This window comes from Esox lucius, chromosome 6 (genome assembly GCF_011004845.1).
Source record: "Esox lucius isolate fEsoLuc1 chromosome 6, fEsoLuc1.pri, whole genome shotgun sequence".
Taxonomy (NCBI): Eukaryota; Metazoa; Chordata; class Actinopteri; order Esociformes; family Esocidae; genus Esox; species Esox lucius.
The window spans coordinates 13,443,701-13,470,554 of NC_047574.1; the positions used below are offsets into that span (position 1 = coordinate 13,443,701).

The 26,854-nt window shown below is 40.8% G+C and overlaps 1 protein-coding gene across 3 annotated transcripts in view; it reads left to right on the plus strand.

Annotated features, from left to right (window-relative positions):
• The window catches only part of slc8a1b (solute carrier family 8 member 1b), a 132,223-nt gene extending 119,274 nt beyond the window's left edge, over window positions 1–12,949 (plus strand). For all 3 annotated transcript variants that reach the window (XM_010889118.5, XM_010889117.5, XM_020047599.3), the window contains exons 6-7: window positions 1,041–1,316; window positions 7,995–12,949. In XM_010889118.5, coding sequence (XP_010887420.2) covers window positions 1,041–1,316; window positions 7,995–8,371 — 653 coding nt within the window. In that variant the 3' untranslated portion in view covers window positions 8,372–12,949. The remainder of the gene's footprint in view (window positions 1–1,040; window positions 1,317–7,994) is intronic.
• The last annotated feature ends 13,905 nt before the right edge of the window (window positions 12,950–26,854 follow it).

Sequence of the window (26,854 nt, forward strand, 5' to 3'; positions counted from 1 at the left end):
GAAGATGACACCCTACACAAGACAATGCTTCCAATAACAGAGTGTAAAGGAGTGAGACACTAGGGTACCAAGAGTAAAGTAAAAAATAAATAAAGGGAAAACAAGGAAGAATTAAATATATACAGGGGTTGAGAAATCAATTAGCAGATATGAAAAAAGTTAGAGAAAGGAACATGCCTGTGGACCTGTGAAAGGACGCAATATTCAAATAAACATCAGTCTCTCTGTCTTTCTCACTGTGTCCCTCTCATTTTCTCTCTCCCTCTCTCTCTCTCTCCCTCTCATTCTCTCAGTTTTTCTCACACACTCTCTAGTTCTTTCTCTCTTCCTATTTGGCTGGTTATATATGGGATTGAAAATTGTTCTTGACATTTGTCAAATTTATGGCATTGTGCGTTTGATCTGCCCTTTCACAGTGCATCACTGTGTGAACATGCTCAAATGGCTCTATTGGTCTCTTGAGATTGTCGTTCATGCCATTTAAGGATGCATCATTATGATAGTTAAATGCCAGAAGAAAATTGTATGTCTAGCTGTGTGTGTGTTTCTGTGTGTGTTTTATTTGTCCACAGCTTGCCAGTGTGTGAACAAGTGCAGTCTTTGATGTGAATGGCTGACATGCTATCAGTAAGCTGAGGGTTTTAGCAGAACTACAGGAGTTAGGCCCTTACATTTATCCTCTAGGGTACACACACTAACACAAATCACACACGCTCACACACACACCCTTACACACACAGACACACACAAATGTGTATCTGTTACTGAGAACTGGCTACTGACCAAGCCCTCAAGCCTTGATTACACTCTGACAGATCAGCTCAGATGTTTGAAGCAGCTCAACCTCATCACAAATCACATGACTTTGGCTATTTTATTTCACTAAACATTGTAGAGCAAATGAATTATCAATGCAGGTAATAAGTAAACGTTACCGTCAGAATATCGTTCTGTCTTAACTAAAGTCAACATAACCTCACCCGTTCAGATCCCTCAACATCACATTATTTTCCCTCCCCCCGTTCTCTCTGTCTGACCAGGTGAGGACGATGAGGACGAAGAGTGCGGCGAAGAGAAGCTGCCGTCCTGCTTCGACTACGTCATGCACTTCCTCACGGTCTTCTGGAAGGTTCTGTTCGCGTTCGTCCCCCCGACGGACTACTGGAACGGCTGGGCCTGCTTTGTGGTGTCCATCTGCATGATTGGCCTGCTCACAGCATTCATCGGCGACCTGGCCTCCCACTTCGGCTGCACCGTGGGCCTCAAGGACTCGGTCACCGCCGTGGTGTTTGTGGCTCTGGGGACCTCTGTGCCAGGTGACTCACAGCGCACTAGTGTTCACACTACATTCACTTGCTCTGACTGTACTGCTTCTACTATAGAATTTACATTACATCTAGACTTGCAGTACTGTTATGTAATGACACACATCTCCTATCACTTCCAGGGTTCAGTTATGTGTGTTTCAGAGAGATTGGAATAAAGCAGAGGTCTCATTTCTGTCAGCCTCTTTTTGTTTCCATTTAACAGACCCGATGACCAGTCAGTCATTGTAAGTCAGTCAGGGCTCAGGACTTGGTCCACCTCTCTGACTCTGTAAATCCTACTGGACGACTACTACTACACAACACTACTGTAAATTCACAATACTACTGTAACACGGTTACCCTGTACTATTACCTTACCCTGTATTATTACCTTACCCTGCACTATTACCTTACCCTGCACTATTACCTTACCCTGCGCTATTACCTTACCCTGTACTATTACCTTACCCTGTATCATTACCTTACCCTGTATCATTACCTTACCCTGCGCTATTACCTTACCCTGTACTATTACCTTACCCTGTATTATTACCTTACCCTGTACTATTACCTTACCCTGTATTATTACCTTACCCTGCACTATTACCTTACCCTGCGCTATTACCTTACCCTGTACTATTACCTTACCCTGTATCATTACCTTACCCTGTATCATTACCTTACCCTGCACTATTACCTTACCCTGCACTATTACCTTACCCTGCGCTATTACCTTACCCTGCACTATTACCTTACCCTGCACTATTACCTTACCCTGTATTATTAACAGAAAATGAAAAGTTACAAATCCAGAAGAAGTTTGTGTGGTACCAAACCCCTTTAAATTATTACGGGATCAAAACAAAATAATTAATCGGATTATCCTGACGAAAAATCTAACATAGTGATAGTAAGGGAGAAGAACAAAGAAATATGAAAGTTTGTCAAAGATAGAACACTACCAACAAAAGATTGTGTTTCAGATCTCCTGAGAGAAGATAGTAGACAGGTTCCACAGCCGGATCTCAACAAACCAAAGAGGGGTATTCCATCACACATGAAAGTGACGTCCACTGTTTTCAACCACATATTATTGTGTCCAGCACCGTACCAATGTGTAAATACTGTTAGACTAGAAATGGAATGGGTCTGAAGTACAAATATATGCAATAGACACAATGACTGCAAAGAGTACTACATGTGAAGAGCAAACAACAAGCTGCAGATTTACCCAGTGCTGCAATGTCAAAGTCAATTCACAGCCATTTTGAAAAAGCAGGCGACAAAGGTGACTAAAATGCAAAAATACAACCCTCCACGTGATTCGATACATTTCGAATAGCTTGACTGTAAAAGCAGCGGGACCATAACACGGTGATATTTAACTTAGAATTTCAGGCTTGAAACCCATCCGGGCTGCATACCAAACGATCTGAGCAGCAGTTGCCCCCTTGAACGCATTTCAACCCCACAGCTAACCTTCACATGCTAACATACATCCACACACACACCACCGTGCTGCTCCACCACCCGTGTTGATTAGCATTGAGTTATTAGTCATGGAGATGAGGTGTGTGCTGTGCGCCGCTGCTTAGTGTCCATGGGGAGGGGTATGATGTGTTACATTACACGCAAGTGTAAACAATAACCTAGGGGCTTTAGCTAGCGTTAGCCGGCGTAGTGCTGTGCTGTGCTGTGTACCTTAAACGGACCCCTCTGGAGCCTTCTCACTACACCTCTCACCCCACTCTAACTATAGTCAATACGACGGCGCTCACGGCCACACGCTTCAATGAGTCTCATTTGTCACGGTTAGTGAACTAGAAAAGAACATCTGCAGCCTAAACAAAATAGAACATAAAAGATGGTTCCTTTGTGTGTTCGTGACAAATTGTATATAAATGAATAGAGAGAGTGTTAAGGAGGATATGTAAATCGCTGCGTTTAGTCATGCAATACAACAGTGACCCTTGTATTTAGATTTAGACCCTTGTAGTCTCAAGGGTCTTTACCATTTAACCTGTGGCTACGCTAGTGTAAGGTTAGATTAATACACAGGGTGACTGTGGAAAAACACTTACCAGGCATACTGCTGGCAAACTGCCCTTTCTGGTCTGTTTCTCTCTCACACACACACAAACACACACACACACACATGCAGTTCATCTGAATATGTGGCAGAGGTTAACAGAACAAACCTCTACAAACAAGACTTTCCTCTGAAAGTGCCCATTTTTAATATAGGTCCACTTGTTGTCCCCTCCCAATCTCCGGGCCAATTAGCACATCCACGTGAGTCTTTCTGGTTTGATCTTATACTGTGCTACTTTCATTTGTGTAATGGGATACTGACTGAATGTTATCAGAAAGTGACTGTTTATTCGTCCTCAGTGTAGGTAGAACCCAAGTTCACTGCCTTAATATACCATAATGGGTAAGGGTGTCCAAACCTCTGACTGTAATGTAGTTGTCTATTACCAGGGAGGACTTCTCTATAGGTCGTTATTAGGTAAAGAGCCAATGGTGGACAGAACGCTTGATCCTTAGCATGACATTTATTATTGGTTTATTACATGCGTCAGAATCACAGTCATCCATGTGGCGGGGGAGCAGCACGAGGGGGAAGCACTCGACCGTTCCCACCCACCCATTCAGACCACTGCTAGATAGTATTGATGCGGGAGTATCGATTCATCTAAGAAACACTCCCAGCATCATGCCAGTAACCGAAAGGTTGCTGGATCAAATCCCTGACATGAAATCAGTCCATGAGTAAGGTGGTTAATCCTTTTGGCCCCAGGGTTGCCGTCAATAATGGCTGACGCCCTGGCCGTGGAGGAGGGGACCTTGGGGAGAGTGGAATAAGCAAAAAACTACATTCCTGTCTGCACATGTTTATAATACACACTGTTTATGTGTGAAAAGGCATTCATAAAAACATTCCATCTAATTTTGTATGATATTATCCACACCACGTCGTCCTGGCCTTGTCAGGGAAAGACAGCGGCGACGCCATAGTAACCGATACAGCCATTAGCGGCAGCTGCGGCTGAGATGGGCTGTGGCTCCATGTTAATAGGGCCGGAGAGAGCAGCAGATGTTAGGAAGGCAGTTAAATGGCTGTGATTGTAGGGCTTGTCAAAGACCAGTCTCCACTACCACTGTGTGATGTCACAGCCAGGAAGTGATTAGCAGTCAAGCTGTTGTCCTACAGTACAGATGGAGCCGGGAGGCGTAAAGCAGAGCTTTCGACGGCTGGCAGACCATTTTCTTGGAGGTAAAGAGGACCCAGATTTGAGGGATGGCTCTTGGTAGGGCAGAGAGGATTTAATATGCACTGTTCACACACAGGGAGAGAAAAGCTTTAAGATGGCCAACAGGTGGGATACTGCATCTCTGCCAGTAGCACACGATGATCACACACACACACCCACACAGACACGCATTCTCAGTCCGAGCAGTGCACGTAGCTTGGCCGACAGAAGCTTCCTGTGCGTTGTTCCCCCTTCCCCTGGACAGCAGATAGCATACGGGAAGCAATGGAATCTCAGAGCTTTCAAGGTCATTGCGACCTTGAACAAGGCAGTCATCCATGACTGCTCCCCAGGCGCCTTATGTGGCAGCCCCTTGCCATGCCCCAAGAAACCTTTTGGATGGGCCTTGTATGTGCAATTAACAACTAAAACAATGTAATCCTAATCCCCATCCAATGTCTTCTCCCATTCCATAGCTCCCTCACGTGTGTCTCTGTCCATCCCGCTCCCTGCACTGTTGGCACAGAGGGTCTTAAGTCCCACCGCATCAATACAGCTCCCCTGCCAACACCGGGCTCGGTCAGCTCTGCTGCAGCGCTCACTCTCACAGACGTCTCAACACACCAAACACACCAACATCCAGCTGGCTAGAGCAGACAGTGTAGCCTGTGGAGGAGAAGGGGTGCCCTCGAACAGCTAAAAAGCCAGAATCAGTTGTTGCTCAAATTTAACCAATCAATTCATTAGGAAAGACCAAGAGAACTAGGAAAAGTCCTGTTGAGTTAAACTGTAGTGTGGCTGCTTTATGACCGATATCCATATATATGTGTTCATGTCGACCACACTGTGGCGCTATAAAGGCTATGCTTTTATATCTCCTACACCATTTGACATAGGGACCTAGATCGCTGGAATATAAATCAGTGGAAGACATGAGAACATTGTTTCGGATGGGTCCAATGGTAAGTCCTGAATGTCTTTGAAAACTGTAGATAATGGAACAAAAGTTTGTTGCATTTTCCTTTCGTTGTTTAATTGTGATGTTTTGGCAAGCGCAGTAAGGAGTAGAGAAGAAGTTAATTACAGGGAATTGTCTAATGTCACAGTGTTGCCACAGTGAGCACATTGCCAAAACCCTGAAATGTTGCTTGCAACATTGATTTTCCATCATATTTCTTCCTGGGTCTTGGTCCAGAGTTGCCGGTCGGCAGGCCGGGGATGAAAGAGAGTCCAGAGCGTAACTATCCACAGTCACTAGACCTGAGATGGATTGCTTTTAAGGAATAAATCTGTCCCAACCTATTTGAAAATGTGTTTCTGGCATCAAATTTAAAATGGGCATGTATTTTCAAAGTTTAATGTGTTGTCTTCGTACTATTTTCAATTAAATATAGGGATACATGATTTGCACTTCTCTGCATTCTGTATTTATTAGCATTTTATGCAGCATCCCAACTTTTTGGAAACAGGAAGTGACACTGACTGAAGTCTGGAACACATGGACCAAACGCTGTGTTTCCTCTTTTGTGATGCTTCGCCAGGCCTTTACTGCAGCTGTCTTCAGTTTTTGTTTGCTAGTGGGTCTTTCTGCCTTAAGCTTTGTCTTCAGCAAGTGAAATACATGCTCAATCGGGTTGAGATCAGGTGACTTGGCCATTGCAGAAAATTCCACTTCCTTGCCTTAAATAATTCCTGGGTTGCTTTCACAGTAAGTTATGAGTCATTGTTCATCTGTAAAGTGAAGTGCCATCCAATCAACTTTGCTAATTTGGCTGAATCTGTCTGCCTCTGTCTTCTGTCACATCATCAATATTAGATTAGATTCAAGATTAGAATAGATTCAACTTTATTGTGATTGAACAAGTACAAGTACAGTACAATGAAATGCAGTTTGTGTCTAACCAGAAGTGCAAATAGAGGTGGGCAGAAAAGTATTAAGAATATGTATGTACAAGTGGAATGTATAGATGTGCAATTAATAAAAATGAATTACATATGGCAATTCTAAATGTGGAATGGAAGCAAACAGAAAATGTACAAGTCTAATCTGGCCTTTCTATTCTTGAGGCTTATGAATGGTTTGCACTTTGTGGTGAACCCTCTGTTTTTGCTCTTGTGAAGTCTTCTCTTTATGGTAGACTTGGATAATGATATGCCTACCTCCTGGAGAGTGTTCTTCACTTGGCTGGATGTTGTGAAGGGGTTTTTCTTTACCATGGAAAGGATCCTACGATCATCCACCACTGTTGTCTTCCATGGACGTCCAGGCCTTTTGGTGTTGCAGAGCTCACCAGTTTTTTTCTCAATGTACCAAACTGTTGATTTGGCCACTCCTCATGTTCCTGCTATCTCTTTGATAGATTTTTTTGCCGCGTAAGGATGGCCAGTTTCTCTTGTATTGAGAGCTCCTTTGAGCTTCAGACCTTTTACCTGCTTAAATGATGAAGAAATAATGAAGGAACAGCCCACACCTGTCCATGAAACAGCTTTTAGAGTGAATTGTCCAATTACTTTTGGTCCCTTGAAAAACAGAGGCCTTCATATCAATGAGCTGTAATTCCTGAACCCTTTCTCCAATTTGGATGTGAATACCCTCAAATTACAGCTGACAAACTGCCATTTAAGCCCATATTCATAATTTAACTGTAACTTGAAAATATTTTGGTAAACAGCCAAAATAACACAACTTGTGTCTCTATTTGGCTTTTTCTCCACTCTGTCATCTATAGACTGTCTCCCGTCCCACTCTCTCCTCCCTCTCCAGTCTCTCTCCTCCCCTAGTCTCTCTCTCCTCCACCGATACCCTCTTCTTTTTAACTTCTTATTTGGCCAGAGACCATCTCTGGGGCTTTCTCTGATAAGGATGCCATGAAAAGGACAGGGGAAGTTGGGAAGGTCTGAGGGACAGAAAGGGGAACAACACATGAGTGCCATGTCACTTTCTAAAGAAAGACCTATTAAAAATTACACTGGTTGACCTGAATTTCAATGTATTCCAGACAAGGTAACTGTAACTTAGCACAAATGTCTCATCTTGCCGCTCTTCTTACTAGAACGGACCAGCTAAATCCAGTCACATAGGCTGTCATTTATAGCCAGGATTGTGCTTGCCTCAGGTATTGATTTAGGTCTGGGGGGAAATGAGACTCAGACAGGAGATTTCTGCTGAGACTGAGGTCCTGTCACTGTAATGGTGCCAGTTTTGCTCCCTAATTATAGTTCGCCGACGTAATGTTGAATTATGTCTTATGAAACCATGCTGTCCAATGTTCTCTATTCTTTGAATTAAAGTTTTTTTTTTTCCTTTATGATTTGTCTTTTAACTTTCACCCACACTCCCTCCCTCTTTCCCATACTCCCCATCATCATTCGTTCACTTTCTCCAATAACCTTTTCCCATTCTTCACCCCCCCCCCTCCCCCCCTTCCCTCAGACACCTTTGCCAGTAAGGTGGCGGCCATCCAGGACCAATACGCTGACGCCTCCATTGGCAACGTGACGGGCAGCAACGCTGTCAACGTGTTCCTGGGCATCGGCGTGGCCTGGTCCATCGCTGCCATCTTCCACAACTCCAAGGGCAACGACTTCAGGGTGGACCCCGGGAATCTGGCCTTCTCCGTCACCCTCTTCACCATCTTCGCCTTCATCTGCGTGGGCGTGCTGATGTACCGGAGGCGGCCTTCGATCGGCGGCGAGCTGGGGGGTCCGCGGACTCCTAAGATACTGACCACCATGTTGTTTGTCAGCCTGTGGCTGCTGTACATTCTCTTCTCATCGCTAGAGGCTTACTGTCACTTCCAGGGCTTCTAAACAGACTCGAGGCCCGTCGGGAGACAAGACGAAGGCAACAGCAGGGTTGAAAAAACATTTTTCCTCTTGTCGTTAATGATCCCAAACCCGCTACTCCACCCGTTGCCCCCCTTTTAAGAAGTGAAAGACCTGTCCACCCCCTCCTCCCGCAGCCTATCCACCCTCTCCATGGCCCCTATGGTCTAGTACTTAAGGGATGGGACTGGTTCCTCAGGCGAGGAGTGGCCTGTCAAGGCAGGGACAGAGACCCCTCTGATGTCTGTAGAATGCCAGTTCAGTGTGTGGGTGGGTGTGTTTGTTTTCCCATCCTGAAGAGGGAGCTGTTTGACATGTCTCCTACCACTCAACAACCCTACAGAAACGGCATCGTCCCACGCCTGTGGCTGGTTTCTGACTAAAAACAACACATCTGAGTGAAATCCTTTAATTCCCCCGCCATCATCATTGATATGTATATGCATGAAGATCCATTCAAAATAAAAAGATATAGCTGTTTGCAAATGCTGCAGGTGAAAAATTACAGATACTGTTGAAGGCCTCTTCTATAGTGCTGATTACGCCATGACATTTGGGGGGCTTCTCTATTTCGGGCCTAATAGTAAATTTTCTTTTACGGTAAAAACGAATAACCGTTTATTGTGGCATGACACAACCAGTCAGGATGTTTTTCATCTGACTGTCAAACCAATCACTTGGAGGCTACCTGTGCACGTCCGCCCCAAAACAACGCCATTATTGAAACAAAAACAGTGTTCTGGGCGCCCACACAGGAAGAGAACACCATGCGCTTGTTTTCAGACTCAAAATCAAACAGTGACTAGGACGGGCAGTTGTAAAAACCAATTGGACAACTATTCTTACTGACTTGGTAGTCATGGCTCGTTTTTTCCTGAGTGACTCATTTTAGTTGTCCGTTTGACCTGTTGGCTGCTCTTAGCTTGTACAACAGGATTAATATTATCTACTCCAGCTCAGTGGCAACTAACGCAGGATCCAAATAGCAACTGTCTAGTATGCGACAGCGTAGGGACAAAGATACAGGTTTAAAACAAGTAATTGACTATTGATTATTGAATGTTATCAATGGACAGCTTTGTAGAACCAAAACAGGCTCCCCAAACAGCCTTTGCTGAGCACTTGAAACATTTCTTTCTGCACACAATATTGTGGTAATCAAACTGGCCTTGCAGTCAAGCAGCCAGCAACGTAAAAAATGAATGGTTTCAACCACGACAGAAGTTTGGAAGTTTGTATTTTAATTTCTACAACTATGAAATATTGTTTAGCACTGTAATTAAAAGACATAGGAGGAAATAACTTATTTAGATACATTTAGATAAGCCCTTCACCTCTAACCCTTTGTAGTTGCCACCTTAGCCAGTTCTGAACCCAAGTAGAACCTGTTTGCTCTGTTTGTTATCTTGCTGTAGATGGTTGTGTTAAAGACAAATATCAAGATGTTAAGCATACTATTACCTTTAAGGCCATTTTGTGACTAAATGGCCAGCATTACAAGTTTATCAGTGAACTTCATTTCAACATAAATTATAATTTTCAAAACATGATTACATTTTCTAGTTTAGTCAATTGTAGTATCATCAACACTACGCTTTTCCTCAATACCATTTCACCACAAGCTATTCAGCAGCCACTCCCACTGGTCCTTTGTATCAATCCCAAATCTTAAGGGCTCTACAGACTATTTTTAACCAATAACACAAGTAACCTACCCCTTGGCCTTTCCTAAACGTATCCTTAACCCTAACCAGTAACGTACCTCTTCCCGTATCCGAAACTCACACTCAACACTAGCCCTAGCCAAAAGACCCTATCCAGAAGCGTACCCCATGGCCTTTCCTAAACCCACCCACTACACTAACCCCCGTTTCTCTTCTTCTCCGCTGAGCTGCACATCGTCATTATCCAACGTTAAATATTTAATCGAACAGTATTTTACAATAAAAACCTGGTAATAGTGGACAGAAGTCTGAGGCCTGGATTTATTGAGAAAATGTAGGCGTTGTAGCGTTTAAAGGCAATGTTAATGGAGATTATAATTTAAGGTAAATGCTATAGATTTTGGCTCAATCAGAAATTGCCTTTAAAAGCTTCACTGCCTAAAAAAATCATTTTGGAATGGGATACAGATTCTATATTAAACAGTTTTTATAATGCAGTAGCCCTAAAGGGACATTTTACAGGCGTTCAAAGTAATGCTGGGATAGAAAATACAATGGCTGGGTATTTCTTCTTTTCTGAGGGAAAAGGCTTTTGTCTTAATGATGCAATCTTTTTAATCCACCTTACTTACTGCCAGTCTCCAGACGTAGGGGTTTACATTCAAGACTGTTAATACATATCCAATTTAGACAAATCAGACTAATCAATCAGTGTGTGAAAGAGGAAGACCCTCCGCATTTACACCTTCTATAGATTATTTTTTTTTATGTTGAAGGGATGATGAATATCCTGAGTTTCCTAATGAGTTTCTTTTATACAATATACTTGATGTTTAGCGTAATAAAGAAATAATCTTAGACTTTATTATTTCATACTGAAGAAAGAAATCTTACAATTCTGGTTTGGAAAATCGTGAACCTGGCAATATTTTTTTATTTTCATGTGGTTTCTCACCACAGAATCTTAGCCCTCAAAAGGTTCTAGATTAGAGTAATTAGTACACGGAAGCCAAGTGCAGTTTACTCCTCTTTCGCCAAAGGCAACTATTTCTAATGGAAGCTTCTGTAAAGGTTCAATCAGAATAGTCACTGGTTTTCGAAAAAAAAAACGAAATTTCTTAACAACACCAAATAGGTCCCTCTACGGTTCTAAAAGCATTTATTGTTTTACCGAACATTTCCAATGAGTAATTTAAAATGAGAAATGTTCGTCTCTTAGGGGATGTGTTGTGTGTTTGTACCCCTCCTTACCTGGTCTGAAGTGAACTTGTTCACGAACGAACAACCATTGGAAGGGCTGTTAAGGTTATTCTACCATGGTTTGGCGTGTGGCTTTGTGGTAGAGTAGCCGGAGGTTTATTGTAAAGGAGGCAGGACATCAAGCTGTGAAGAAGCTCTCCTTGCAGGATGACAGTGGAGGGGTTTGGATTTAAGGAAAAACGTTGCACTGGTTCCCATGTTTTAAATGACATTTATGACATTGCTTATATGCTGATGATGACCCTGCTGTTACGTGATTTTATGACCTTTCTCTGACCTGAAAACTTTACTATGACAATGAAATACTAAAAAAAAAGACCTATCCTAAAACACTAATATCAAGTTAACCAACTACAAATAAAAAAAAAAAAGAGTTAGAATAATAAAAACAAAAAAAAATACGAAGTACAGCCATACATTGTGTACTGGTGCAGTGAGGCGAGAGGACTTCTCCTGCCCAGCATGTGTTTGCTATGGTGTGTGTCTGCACCTAGAATGTGCAGCATCTCTCTGTATCCTCTGCCCTACGCCATGTCCATATTTTGGAATGTTAATGTGCTACTTGTTCACACTGTGCATGAATGATAACATGTCTGTAAATAGTAAGCAGTATCCCATTCGTTCGTTGATGTTGACAGAGGTTTGAATGTTGTATAGATTTGGACTTGTTTTTTTCTCCCCACTCCCGCTCCCCCCTACACGAACTTGTACCAGAACCTGATGTTATTTTTTAAGTTGAATGATGTCTTTGGTATCTTGCACACAAAAAAAAGGCAATATCTGTTGTTGAAAAAGGGCGAGAACTTAAAGAATTACGCATCTTAGGGGAGTTGCATGGGTATTTGTACAAAAAAAACCACTGCTTGCTTAAAATGACATGGCTGGTTATAGTATATGACAGTGTAAGAGAACTATGTACATCAAAGGCTATTTTGTCATTGAGGAGATCATATGTATATACTGTACAGTGTTGCCAGAGAGAGGTCTACCACCTCCACTTCTTAGAGAATTATACATATTTATTTAAAAACCCTCGCCAAACTCAAGAATGACAAATATTGCCTTTTTGGAGAAGTATAGTTTGCTTCAATGCTTGTTTGGCTCTCTATCGTCGCTCTCTTCGTTCCATGCTGAGCAGTGTTTGGTCTTTGATATCTGAGTCTGTCATTTCTCCATGAAGGGTGGCTTAATTCTTAACATGAAGGTCTGTCCGTCTGTCCGTCTGTCTGTCTTTCATTGCTATAGGTGTGTCATTCGATTACACAGCCACCACAACCCCACTGCTCAGATGGACAGTAGTTTTTCAGGGTTCTAATATTTCTCACTTTCTCTCTTTTACCTCCTTGCATTCCATGTCATGCTCTCTAGATCTTTCTTCCCTACAGCTTTCTCTCAAACACACCCTCTTGATTTCCTTGCTGTCTCTCTTACAGGGTTTAGTTTGCAATTTGTTTTGTCTTGATTTTGTTTGATTATAATTGATAGAATATCATAATTTTGTCTTCTTTCTTTGACTTTATAGTTTTTTTTCTTTGTGTTGCACACAAACTAATAGGAAGAAAGTACACTAACTGTGATTGCTCTACATGGTACACTTCTGACACGGAAAATAAAGTTTGGGATACCCTGTTTCAAAGACCACTGAATGGAGTTGTTTTATGGTTCTGCACGTGGAGTCGACTGTTATTTTTGTATGGCTGCAGGGCTCGACATTGGCACCCAGCCACCTGCCAAATGCGGGTGGAATTCGGCTGTGGCAGGTAACGCAGTCACTCTTACAAGCCACTTTTGGCGGGTGGCATTCCATATCTATACACAGGGTTTTTCCATTTTTCCAAAACTCAAAGGCGACAGCCTTCCCAAAATTTCGCACCGCCTCTGTCTGTTGGCATGGTAAAACATGAATTTGCGTGGGAGAACAGCCGTACTGTCAATGAAATCTGTCAACCTTGCATACAGGACCACACGGCAGAGATGGGGACAAGTCACACATGGTCAAGTCCAAGCAAGTCTCAAGTCTTAACCATCAAGTCTCGAGTCAAGTCTCAAGTCACAGTTCAGATAAATCAAGCAAGTCAAGTCAAGTCAAGGGTTCACCCTAAGCAAGTCAAGTCGAGTCCTTATAAGTTTCAAGTCAGGTCAAGTCACAGTACTAAAGAGATGAACACACACACACTGTCCTCTGTTTCTGACGTGCGCTCGGTGCGAAGCTCGATTTCAAAATCAAATATTTTTCTCCTCCGCGGTACAATTTTTTGGGGGGACAAAGCGGAGAGATCTTGAATCAGCCTGAAGGGGTTGTATTCGCTATAACAACCGCCTCGCTATACCTTATCCCGCTTATTACATGGCTACCTACCAAATAAATCTATAATTTCACACAAAATATTGATTTCAAAAGGAATTTATTGATTTAAAAACGATTGTATTGCTTCCTCTAAAGAAAATAGTCCGTTCCGTCTCTGGTTAGAATCCTGCTGCGTCCATAGCAACGCGCTGTTTTTCATGGCAACGGTCTGTTATCAAGAAATAACATGCATTCTGCACTGGTATTCAGCCAATCCATGTAATAAGGGCTAATAATAACAACCTTATAAATTAATTATTGTGACTGAAAAACTGCCTAATATGTAATTACGCTGTAATTATTCTTGTCTGTATGAGTAAAAAAAAAAAATGTTTTGGTGCTAGTAATCCCATCGGCGCCTCCATGTTAGCCTTTCATGCAGTAAAGTTAACTGTTATGGAGTAAGCACAATGCTTTTTAGTTTCCACACGCAGTCCACAAACACTTGAAAATGCCCACATTTAATACAGACCTTATAGCCTACGTGTAATAATATACATTCCCGCTCATTTTAAGATGCCCATCAACATTAAAATTCAGGCTATGCCACTGTTATAGTCAAATTCCCTTACATCTATTTACCAGACGTATTCAGTAATGATAATGGTCACATTTCTAACAAGAAAAAAATATATATATAATATGCAACCAAGGCCAAATTATGACAAACAAAAGATTAATTCAATACATTAGTAACTTAATCGTTATAGATCTTAGTGAAACTGAATATAAAGAGATTATTTTCTTACCTTTCCTTGTGGTTCTTAAGATAACGAATGAAATTTGACATTGTTGCATATTTTGCATCTGGCAAATCTTTTTTTATTCACACGGTCCAGTTCAAATTCCTTGTATCCAAACGATACTATTTGTGGAGCTCGACTAACGTTACTGTCTGCCATGTTTGGCGCGGTTTGAATTGTGCAGCGTTAAAGGCACATACGCTGATTATTGGTGCTGATGTCACAACATATAAAATCATTTTATTGCTGTTTGTTTATTATAAGTTCAAGTCATTGTCGAGTCTTCCACTTCAAGTCAAGTCAAGTCTCAAGTAACTTGTTCTCAAGTCAAAGTCAAGTCAAGTCATTTTCATACTTTAATCAAGCAAGTCACAAGTCCTGAAAATTGTGCCTCGAGTCAGACTCGAGTCAAGTCATGTGACTCGAGTCCCCCACCTCTGCCACACGGGTCCAGACCTCTGCCACACTGGTCCAGAGAAGAGTAACGTCGGAAATACATGTGGATCCTAGTTTTCTTTTACACCCAAGCATGTAAAAATATTTCAATAAAACATAATAACCTTAAAACTACATCCAATCCGCATATATTTTTTTTTCTTTTCAGGTGACTTCTAGTCTACAATTAGAGGACAAATGAAGATGACAGGTGAAAAGATCATCAGATTAGAGTATGTACTGACACCATAAACATTGGGCTATATAATAAATATACAGTGAAAAAAATATACGATTAACATATTTAAGTCACTAAGAATATAAATACATGAACGTGAAGACTTTGGATCAGCGACGGCAGCAGAGCCTAGTACAGCTGAAGGAAGTCGAGAGAGGGGGAGATTAACGATGTGGCGTCAAGTCAAGGATGGAGGAAAAATATTTGGTGACATTTACGTGTTTCGTTTTTTGCAAGTCTAGATTAGCATGAATATAGCATAACAACGAAAATAGACAACAATAATATTGACTGCTATTCATTATATAGCTGATGAGTGAGTTCATATTTCATTTTAAATAACATGCTAATAGGACTATGTTAAGAATTAATATATTGCGTATATATAGGTGCTGGTCATACAATTTGAATATCATCAAAAAGTAGATTTATTTCAGTAATTCCATTCCAAAAGTGAAACTTGTATATTATATTCATTCATTACACACAGATTGATATATTTCAAATGTTTATTTCTTTTAAATGTGATGATTATAACTGACAACTAATGAAAATCCCAAATTCAGTATCTCAGAAAATTAGAATATTACTTAAGACCAATACAAAAAATGATTGTTGGCCAACTGAAAAGTATGAACATGAAAAGTATGAGCATGTACAGCACTCAATACTTAGTTGGGGCTCCTTTTACCTGAATTACTGCAGCAATGCGGCGTGGCATGGAGTCGATCAGTCTGTGGCACTGCTCAGGTGTTATGAGGGCCTAGGTTGCTTTGATAGTGTCCTTCAGCTATTCTGCATTGTTGGGTCTGGCGTATCGCATCTTCCTCTTCACAATACCCCATAGATTTTCTATAGGGTTAAGGTCAGGCGAGTTTGCTGGCCAATTAAGAACAGGGATACCATGGTCCTTAAATCAGATACTGGTAGCTTTGGCACTGTGTGCAGGTGCCAAGTCCTGTTGGAAAATGAAATCTGCATCTCCATGAAGTTGATCAGCAGCAGGAAGCATGAAGTGCTCTAAAACTTCCTGGTAGACGGCTGCATTGACCTTGGACCTCAGAAAACACAGTGGACCAACACAAGCAGATGACTTGGCTCCCCAAATCATCACTGACTGTGGAAACTTTACACTGGACTTCAAGCAACGTGAGTTCTGTGCCTCTACTCTCTTCCTCCAGACTCTGGGACCTTGATTTCCAAAGGAAATGCAAAATGTACTTTAATCAGAGAACATAAATCAGCAGCAGTCCAGTCGTTTTAGTCTTTAGCCCAGGCGAGACGCTTCTGACGCTGTGTCTTGTTCAAGAGTGGCTTGACACAAGGAATGCGACAGCTGAAACCCCTGTCTTGCATATGTCTGTGCGTGGTGGTTCTTGAAGCACTGACTCCAGCTGCAGTCCACTCTTTGTGAATCTCCCCCACATTTTTGAATGGGTTTTGTTTCACAATCCTCTCCAGGGTGAGGTTTATCCCTATTGCTTGTACACTTTTTTCTACCACATCTTTTCCTTTCCTTCGCCTCTCTATTAATGTGCTTGGACACAGAGCTATGTGAACAGCCAGCCTCTTTAGCTATGACCTTTTGTGTCTTGCCCTCCTTGTGCAAGGTGTCAATGGTCATCTTTAGGACAGCTGTCAAGTCATCAGTCTTCCCCATGATTGTGTTGCCTACAGAACTAGAATGGGAGACCATGTAAAGGCCTTTGCAGGTGTTTTGAGTTGATTAGCTGATTAGATTGTGGTACCAGGTATCTTCAATATTGAACCTTTTCACAATATTCAAATTTTCGGAGATACTGAATTTGGGGTTTTCATTAGTTGTCAGTGATAATCATCAAAATTAAAATAAATAAAAACAAATAAGATGATTAATTAAACATCCAAAACATGCATTTGTCTAAAGTAATCCAATCCTTAAGTCAAACATATATTTTGCACCCACTACTGAAATGATAGTAACAATGACATAAAATGTCCATCTTTGTATCAGACTTTCTGGTTCCAATAGGAATTATGCATTCCATTGCAAGCCAATGCCTTGTGGGTAACTTTCGAAACTCTGCCGAAGTTCCCAGGATTTCCAGAAATCTTAGCGGAGGTGTTAATTTTTATTTTGAAAATCTGAGAATTTTTATAAATGTTCTTTAAACATGTCTTTCTAGCCACTGTGCTAGGATTTCAATCATCTGTTTCACAGCATATTTTGACAGCATCTGAAATGAACAGTTCATAAGCTCGTGGTGGGGGGCTTACAAGACTACAATATAAGGATTTATGAATATGTTAAATATTCATGGAATTGAGAAAAGGAATAAATGTGTTCAATAATCATGTCTCAGGCATAAACAAATACAGTCATGGGTGGTAACTCTAGAGTTCATTTAAAGGGCAATGCATATTGGGAAATTTTCTTCTATATTTTATGTACAGTAAACTTGAAATACAAATATAAACAATCTTAACTATTAAGTTCCAATACATTTACATTTTTAAGTACTTAATATTCATATTTTGATGTAATCCGTTTCCACAAAAGTTATTAGGTTTTACAGTGTAGAGTGCAATAGTTGGGGTACCACCTTTGCCTAATTGTCACTAGCCAATATATATATATATATACAGTGGGGAGAACAAGTATTTGATACACTGCAGATTTTGCAGGTTTTCCTACTTACAAAGCAGGTAGAGGTCTGTAAATTTATCATAGGTACACTTCAACTGTGAGAGACGGAATCTAAAACAAATATCCAGAAAATCACATTGTGTGATTTTTTTATAATTAATTAGCATTTTATTGCATGACATAAGTATTTGATCACCTGTCAACCAGTAATAATTCCAGCTCTCACAGACCTGTTATTTTTTTTAAGAAGCCCTCCTGTTCTCCACTCATTACCTGTTTGAACTCGTTATCTGTAGAAAAGACACCTGTCCACACACTCAATCAAACAGACTCCAACCTCTCCACAATGGCCAAGACCAGAGAGCTGTATAAAGACATCAAGGATAAAATTGTAGACCTGCACAAGGCTGGGCTGGGCTACAGGACAATAGGCAAGCTGCTTGGTAAGAAGGCAACAACTGTTGGCGCAATTATTAGAAAATGGAAGAAGTTCAAGATGACGGTCAATCTCCCTCGGTCTGGGGCTCCATGCAAGATCTCACCTCGTGGGGAATCAATGATCATGAGGAAGGTGAGGCATCAGCCCAGAACTACACAGCAAGACCTGGTCAATGACCAGAAGAGAGCTGGGACCGTAGTCTCAAAGAAAACCATTAGTAACACACTGCACCATCATGGATTAAAATCCTGCAGCGCACGCAAGGTCCCCCTGCTCAAGCCAGCGTATGCCCAGGCCCGTCTGAAGTTTGCCAATGACCATCTGGATGATCCAGAGGAGGAATGGGAGAAGGTCATGTGGTCTTAACTCCACTCGCCGTGTTTGGAGGAAGAAGAAGGATGAGTACAACCCGAAGAACACCATCCCAACCGTGAAGCATGGAGGCTTTTCTGCAAAGGGGACAGGACGACTGCATAGTATTGAGGGGAGGATGGATGGGGCCATGTATCGCGAGAACTTGGCCAACAACCTCCTTCCCTCAGTAAGACCATTGAAGATGGGTCGTGGCTGGGTCTTCCAGCATGACAACGACCCGAAACACACAGCCAGGCAGAGGTGTAAAAAGTACAAAGTAAAAGTACTCAACTGGGTTCGGCTGTGTTCACCACTTTTGGGAAGTATCTAATTAAGATCTAAATAACCAGGTAAAGGGAGTTCAAAACTAACTAGTGATCAATTAAGTAAAAAGGAAGAGTGTAAATTATCAATTAAGGACTCTGATGAGTTATGAACTCTGTTTACATGGTCATTTAACCCTTCTTTAGGAACTTCCCAAAACTGGTGAACACAGCCGAGTACTTCTACTTTGTACTTTTTACACCCCTGCAGCCAGGGCAACTAAGGAGTGGCTCCATAAGAAGCATCTTAAGGTCCTGGAGTGCCCTAGCCAGTCTCCAGACCTGAACCCAATAAAAAATCTTCGGAGGGAGCTGAAAGTCCGTATTGCCCAGTGACAGCCCAGAAACCTGAAGGATCTGGAGAAGGTCTGTATGGAGGTGTGGGCGAAAATCCCTGCTGCAGTGTGTGCAAACCTGGTCAGGAACTACAGGAAACGTATGATCTCTGTAATTGCAAACAAAGGTTTCTGTACCAAATATTAAGTTCTGCTTTTCTGATATGTCAAATACTTATGTCATGCAATAAAATCCTAATTAATTACTTAAAAATCATACAATGTGATTTTCTGGATTTTAAAAATTACAGACTTTTACATGCTTGGTAAGTGGGAAAACCTGCAAAATCGTCAGTGTTTCAAATACTTCTCACTGTATGTATGGTGGCTAGTGAAAATGTAACTTTGGAGTGGCTAGTAACTTTGGAAAACCACTGGACACAGTGGCTGGTGAGCCAAAATGTTAATGTCAAGTGCTGTATGGATGTAATGATCACCAACGCACATCCAGACTCAAATGTTTAAGATAATTTGAGTGCATCGGTCTGCAAGAACCTAAGCTGCCCATTAATGTAAGAGATTTTGATTAAATAGGCAGTTTACTAACTTTTCTGCTGAAACTAATGTGTACTTCCTTTCTACCCATCGAAAATAAAATGATACGTCCCTCGAATTCAGTGAAGACCCAACATGTTACTGCTTTGACTGTTTTACGTTTACAAGTAATGGTGGAACATGCCAAACAATTCTAGAGAATATCAGTCAAATTGTGCAGGGGACAGTTTTACATCGCTGTACCTACAATAAACCACCTGCTTATCCTAGCTTCGATTTTATTTTGATGGTTCAAGGTTCCCCATTAATAGTTCTGGGAGTTTGGCTTCAGACAATAAATGTGCATGGTCATGTTTAGATGGGTTAAAGTAATAATATAATTAAAAAGACAGCAACCTTTTGCAAAAACTTGAAGCGTTGCATGGATCACTCTGTTGAAAATGTAAACGGCATAAAAAATGAATTTGAGACCGATGAAAAGTAAAAGTTGTGTTATTTATTTTGTGGCAATGTGACTTTTATTTTCTTATAGAAAAATATGGATAGATTACTAGCTCAAACATTGCAAAAGGACAAGTTAACTTTTGGGAGAATTTAGATCTTGTCATTACAAAAAGCATTGCCTACTTTCTGATGTTTTTTAAAACTTTTGTGCACATTGGTCATTTGACCCCAAATCAGATCTTCTCATATCCAATTGGGATGCTTGTCTATACAGTAGGACTTCTTCAATCCTAAATTCACACATTGATATCATTTTCCCCCTCTTGAATTCAAGCACCAAAGCACCTGGTATAAAGTGGACTCTGTGTAACCTTCCAGTTTGCGCAATGTTTAAAAGTGTATTCGGCTGTGTGAATGTGTGTGCACACGCGGGCACGCACATGTTTTGGTGACCTTTTGCTCAGCAGAATATTTTTTTTCTAAAAGACATAGAGGGTTCACTCTTGGGATGTCTGAGTCACTCAACGGCAAAACAGTTAAGCAATCTGAGTGTGAAATTGGGCGTCACACTCTGTTTCTCACAGAATACTTTTAATTATTGCAGTAAATAGAGAACCTTGTTCCTCTCCCTCTCTTTCTTTTCCCCATTTCCCTCTATTTTCATCCCTCCCCTCTGTGGGGAGTGGGTATTCTGACCCGAGTTAGGTCAAAGATGCTCAGCAAAGGAACTTTTGACTTCAAGGAGAATTTGGTAAATTCCTCCCTCTAGCGTATGCTAGGGGAATAGCAGAAACAGTGTATTAACAACATTAGGAAGGTCAGGCTACGTATTCCTCCATTGCTTGAAAGGGATTGCTGTATTTTAGGGATTGCTGTATTTCTCCAGAGCATTATTACAATTTCTTTAAGACCAGCAATGCAAAAAGACAAGACGAAAAGAAACAATAGCAAAATATAGGAAAGACACCGACTCTATGAACGAGAGCATTCAGACAGTAAGATGAACGAAGAATGGACAAGATGCTAGAAAAAATTTGGTTTGGTGTTTTCATTTGTGAAAAAAAAGAACATACATTTCGATACCTGACTGCATCTATGTGAATATTCTCTAGCTTCCAATAGCTTCTAATATTCTATAGCTTCTAATATTTACTCTTGAGACTAATGAGAGGTGCCTAGGAAAAATTTCTTATTTGTAATATTTCACATCAACAGACAGTTTAATTCTCATGTTCTTCTTTGTAAAAAAGAAGAAATAACTGTCTCTGCTAATTTTCTTCCACAATATTGAAATTAACAATTTTCTTGTACGTTACATTGTTTCGGGTCATGTTTTTTTTAATTTTTAAACACTTAACTCGGAATACAAGTGCGTTAGAATAACTGCAGGTTAGCGATACATTGATGGTTTGAGATATAATTAATTAATACATCATTTGTATAATTTTTTATGACATTAAAGATCTTTATTCTTATAATGCAATTCAATATTTTCTTCAAGAACAAGAAAGGAAACAAAAATGTGAATTTATTATATAATTTTCTTTTATTCTTGATATCACAAATAAAAATCTTTATCATGAATTAAATCTTAACATATTCTCATTTTATGAGAATATGTTACAATGAATTGCCAACTGTGATCTCTGTTGGGTGGATGTCTTTAACTATTACTGATGAAACATGATTCCAAACTTGCTTGTCTTGTTTTTTGTTGTTGTTAGTCTGCACAAAATATGTTATGTGTTAAGTGACTTGACTTTTCATAGCTGGTCCCAGTTAAGATGGCAGAACTATTGAGACTTCAGATAGAACTAATTCCCATCTATGCTTCATGTATATGGTCCTGAACCTGTCATCACTAAAGATTTCATGGCACTGATTGTAAGAGAGAATGTGTTCTTAGTCGACTTACCTAGTAAAATAATGGTAAATAAATGAATTAAAAAAAAAAAACATTTAAAAAGCTATTTTATTTATTTTATCTGTTGCTGCTTTCTTGTGTGAAACAACGGTTATATATAAAGTAATATGTTTTAATAAAACTAATCTCTTCAATTTTGAAAGTAAGCTTGTCTTTGCATGTGTTTTAGAAACCGCTGAGACACTCATTTTGTCAGGGGGTGTAGATGTTGACTGCATGTGGTTCTTTAAAAGGATTTGGAAAAATAGAAAAAACAGAATTAATTGAAACTCCTCAGAACCTACATTCTGTTTGTGAAATACAAATGAGTGCAACACATTTAAATGGACATATTTAGTAAAACCTGAGGACAGAGGAAGCATGAATTAAAACATGCCAGGGATAGTATTGGCTGTTGTGTTACTATTCATTAAGTGTCCCTTCGGCTCATTTGCGTGCGGATGCTCGGTTGTCTGATCTAGCTCGGCTGTCACTTTGGATTTCCAGACGGGCACCTCAAAGGACGCCCAGGCTTTTATCTACAGGAAGCACAGACATCTGTCTGACACATCGAGATAAATGTCATCTCGAAAAAATAAAAACATTCACCGTCAAGAAATGCTTGCTCAAATTTCAGTTTTAAGTTGTCTTTCAACTCCCATGACTGACATTTGTCATCATTTTCTGCACATCTATTATTCTATTGTTTTCTTCTAACGGATGAGAAATGTAGTAAATAGACAGTCTAGCTGGAGGAAAATGGTTTAATCACAGAAAAGCCCCTAAGGTCCCCTTTAAGACATACTGCTGTGTCACAGGCCAACCCCTATAGCCGAGCTGAGACTGGTTATTATTCCCTCATATATCAAGCTCCTCGAACCAAATGGCATTTATGTGATGGAAATGCCAAACATCGATGAGAAAGCTGGGCCAGGTTTGAGTAAACAGGTCACGTTTCTGTGCTGTGGCTGTTACGGGCTGGACTACTTCTATGGGTCTTTCTCCCCCAGTGTCTGGACATTGACAACTGCTCTGAGACTGAAGGTCTACCTTATGAAAAGTTAACTCAAGGACAACTCAAGGACTCAGCAGCAACACGCTTTAGAACACAGATGGCATCAGGAAATACTGATGATGTACCTTCCCATTTTGGTAATTTAGCCGCTACTTATCCAGACGGTCTTACAGTAAGGGCACACATCTTAAGATTGCCAGGTGGGACAACCACTAACTACTGAAGTAGCTATTTGCAGAGTCATGGCCCAAAAACAGCACAGCTTTAGTTAAGGAAAGGCGACTGTGTTCTTTTCTTTTTGTGGAATTATTGGAATTATTTGGCCTGGACATGGTTGACCAGAGGTTGCAGAACCAAGCGTTTGTTAGAGAGGTAGTGCTGGAGAATAGCCTGAAGGGACATTAGTGAGAGCCAGTCATTTGGGATAGGAGCAGCAACGTGTGCGGATTCTGAGATTCCCACCAGGGAGAATGTGGCATGGAGGATCTGACGGTTCACAGGATTTAAGGCAGCGGATGGATCTAGAAGAACAGTGAAGAGAGTCAGCATAGACAGTCCCTATGACACAGACCAGAGGGGTCTTGGTTAACACGTGACCTTGACACCTGACTGGTTAGTCCTGAGGAGACTGTTCTGGGAAACATTGTAGAGGAGTTGGTCCGATACTGCAGGCTTCAAGACGCAGTCTGGGACTTCAGCAATCAACATTTTATTTTTATTTTAAAAATACATTTTGGACAGGATGTGGAATATTATGTCTACATCTGAATTATCTTTAAATGGAACCACTGTCAAATCTCATTTAGCAATGAAATTCCAAGTTTTAAAGTGATTGGTTTTGCTGAAATGGGACACATTGGCACAAACATGACGTAATTTTCGCATACCCTTTTTGGCTTGACTAAGCCATTTTTACAACTTGGCAGAAAATGGCAGACTGTGTCTTCAAATGTTTTGGGAGGAAACACGGTATAACAGTCTGTACTTTTTGACATCCATTGAGGAATGGGAGTTCTCCATAGATGGTCAGGAGAAGGGAAGATGGGCTTTAGCTTCGTCTAATGTTTTGTTCTTGAACTGCAGGGGAAACATTCATCTACATAAAGAGAGACTGAGATTTAAGTACATGTACTGAGTGACAAGGAACACAGAGGAGGAGGGGGAGGGGCAGTAGTATGATGCTTTTACAGTTGTAGTAGCAGGTGTTTAGGACACATGCAGAGGAAATGCCAACCAAATGTCACACTTTGATCCTTGCTCTATGCTCAGCGATGCTGTCATCTGCTGATAAAATACCCGATGCTGTTGTGACAATGGATTATTTTTCTTTCTGGCAAATGTACCCTGTATGTACTAATGATTAGAGAAGCAAAGACGAGGTCGCTTCTCACTGTTAGATGCTTGCAATATTCAAGGGCTGGGAATAATCCAAGCTGGCAACAATATGCAGTAATTATCCTGTACCCACACACACTACGAATTCTGAAAAGGTAAAGCATGCCTGTGACCCATGTGGGGTCGTCTCCCTGGTGATAGATGTTAGGATTATAAAGGTCACAAGACAAGTCTTTGCCATAATTCGACCATAGGAAAAGGCACTACCACGTAAATAATTCCCAGAGGATTGTATTGAATTGATTGCAAGTATGTTTATTGTGGCAAAATAAGCACAACAGTGTTAACTTAAAAAACATTCTACCGCACGGTGTAGATTTGCAGTGTAACATGACCTATCAGCCAATACCAGTGACATCCTTAGTTCCATCTACAGATTTCAGAAGAGGGAGGATAGTTAAAGTGGAGTGACTGGAGGGGGGTTTTACATGACGTGTGCAGTGATTTCTCCTGGCATCTGGCCCAGCCTCACCAATACCACAGTTCACCTGGGTCGTCATGTAAAAGAGCTGGGAAGACTGGCACTGGTGGGTGTGGCCTGTGTCTGTGTGCCCCGCATGTGTGTCTGTTGTAGAGGTCTCGTCATCAATCACAGCAACGCCGGAGAGAAAACCGGGGAAATATGAGGCTAATGAAGAGAAAACGAAGAGAGATGGTGTTAATGAAAACAGAGCACAGCTCCGGAGGAGCTTCAAGACCAAGGCCGAAAACGTGGCCGCATAAGTGAACATCACCTGTCATTACCTCAGTCCCTCTAGAGAGCCATCTGGCCATGAGAGGGAGGGAGGTCAGGGATGAGACAGAAAATCTGTAACTTTCATTTGAAAGAATGATACCCTCTGCAACATAATTCCAACAGTACAAAACAAATATTATTTCTTGCTTGTTAAATGCATACTTTCTCAACTACTCAAAGATAACAACAACAAAAAAGGAATAGTCATAAAAATAAATACAAACAATAGACAAATAGCAACACAAGGAATATACAATTATGAATGGCTATCTTATGTATACAAGGAACACCAGGACTGGGTCGTTGTTCAATGGAACCATGTGGTTGAAGTTCATGCACAAACTGTAGGTGGGGCAAGTCACTAGGCTAGAGGACAGTAATAAACAGTTGTGGCAGGTAGAATACATGTACAATATAAAAGATTTAAAGTGTTTGTGTGTGTGTGTGTGTGTGTGTGTGTGTGTGGCATCAGCCTATGTGACCAGTGTAAATTGCCACTGTGTTGTGTTTTTGTTCAGCTAAAAGATTACTTAGGACTGGTCTAATGATGTCCGCATGTCAGCAGTACTATAAGTTTAGTGCAAAAGGGGAACATGCCAGCCGCCTTGATGATCCCCCTACAACCACGATGAATGCTATGATGTTCTGTACATAAGGAAGACAATGAACCTCCTCCCCCATAACATCACCCCCTGGCTAATGTTTTCAATAAGAATGGTTTCTTAATCAGCATGCCTGGTTAATTATCAGTCAACTAGCCTGGTTACACATCAGTAACACATCTTTAAAAATCAGAGAGTGTGTGCATGACCCTTGTTCATATATCAGTGACGTGTACTGTATAACGGGGAGATTGAAACCGTCGACCCAGGCCCTGCCTTCCACCCCATCAGTGTGGATTGGGGCTCACCCAGAAAAAGCCCTGGACAGCTGGAGTATGTGTCCTGGTATTGCTGATGTAAACCTGTTTAAAAGACATCCATCAACTACAGACAGTGAGAGAACACTGTTGGCCAGAACTGGTGGTGCTTCATAAGACTGGATCATTTAGACAGGAAACAATTTAAAAGCTTCCCTGTCAATTCCTGGTCTTTATCTACACTACAGGACTTTCTTTCACTTCAAAAAATACTTATATAACAATCATTTTAATGTATCATATATAATCTACAGGGATTATTAATTTGATGATTATCCACACTGCTCAGATTTGCAACAAAATGCATGTCTTCCCATATTGGCCAATTCCAAATGGCAGGAGATTAGAAATTGAATCCTTTTATCTTGATTAAGATATGGCTCTTCTGATTTAACGCATGGAATTTAATTTTTCAGTTAATGATCTTTTAATAATTTTTGTATTAATAACTTTATTTTAGAACCGTAAGACCACCAGTGACACACGCACACCGCCATACTCCCACAGTCATTTTTCTTTCTCTCACACTGACTCATCAAACATAAATTTGGGAAGGACGTTACATTCATTAGGTGACTGTTTATAACAAAATGTGGGATTTGATAACAAATGATCAATATTATTTGAAAATACAGAATGGCAACTACTATTTGAGGTTATTTCAAAAGTAGTTGTTTTACCATTTTGTGAGCACTTTGTGTACATGTATATAGTTCCCCCATTTAAATAAATTATTATAAAGTATTAGGCCAAGTTCAATTATAGTGACACAGTACAAGAATTCAATCTAGAATTCA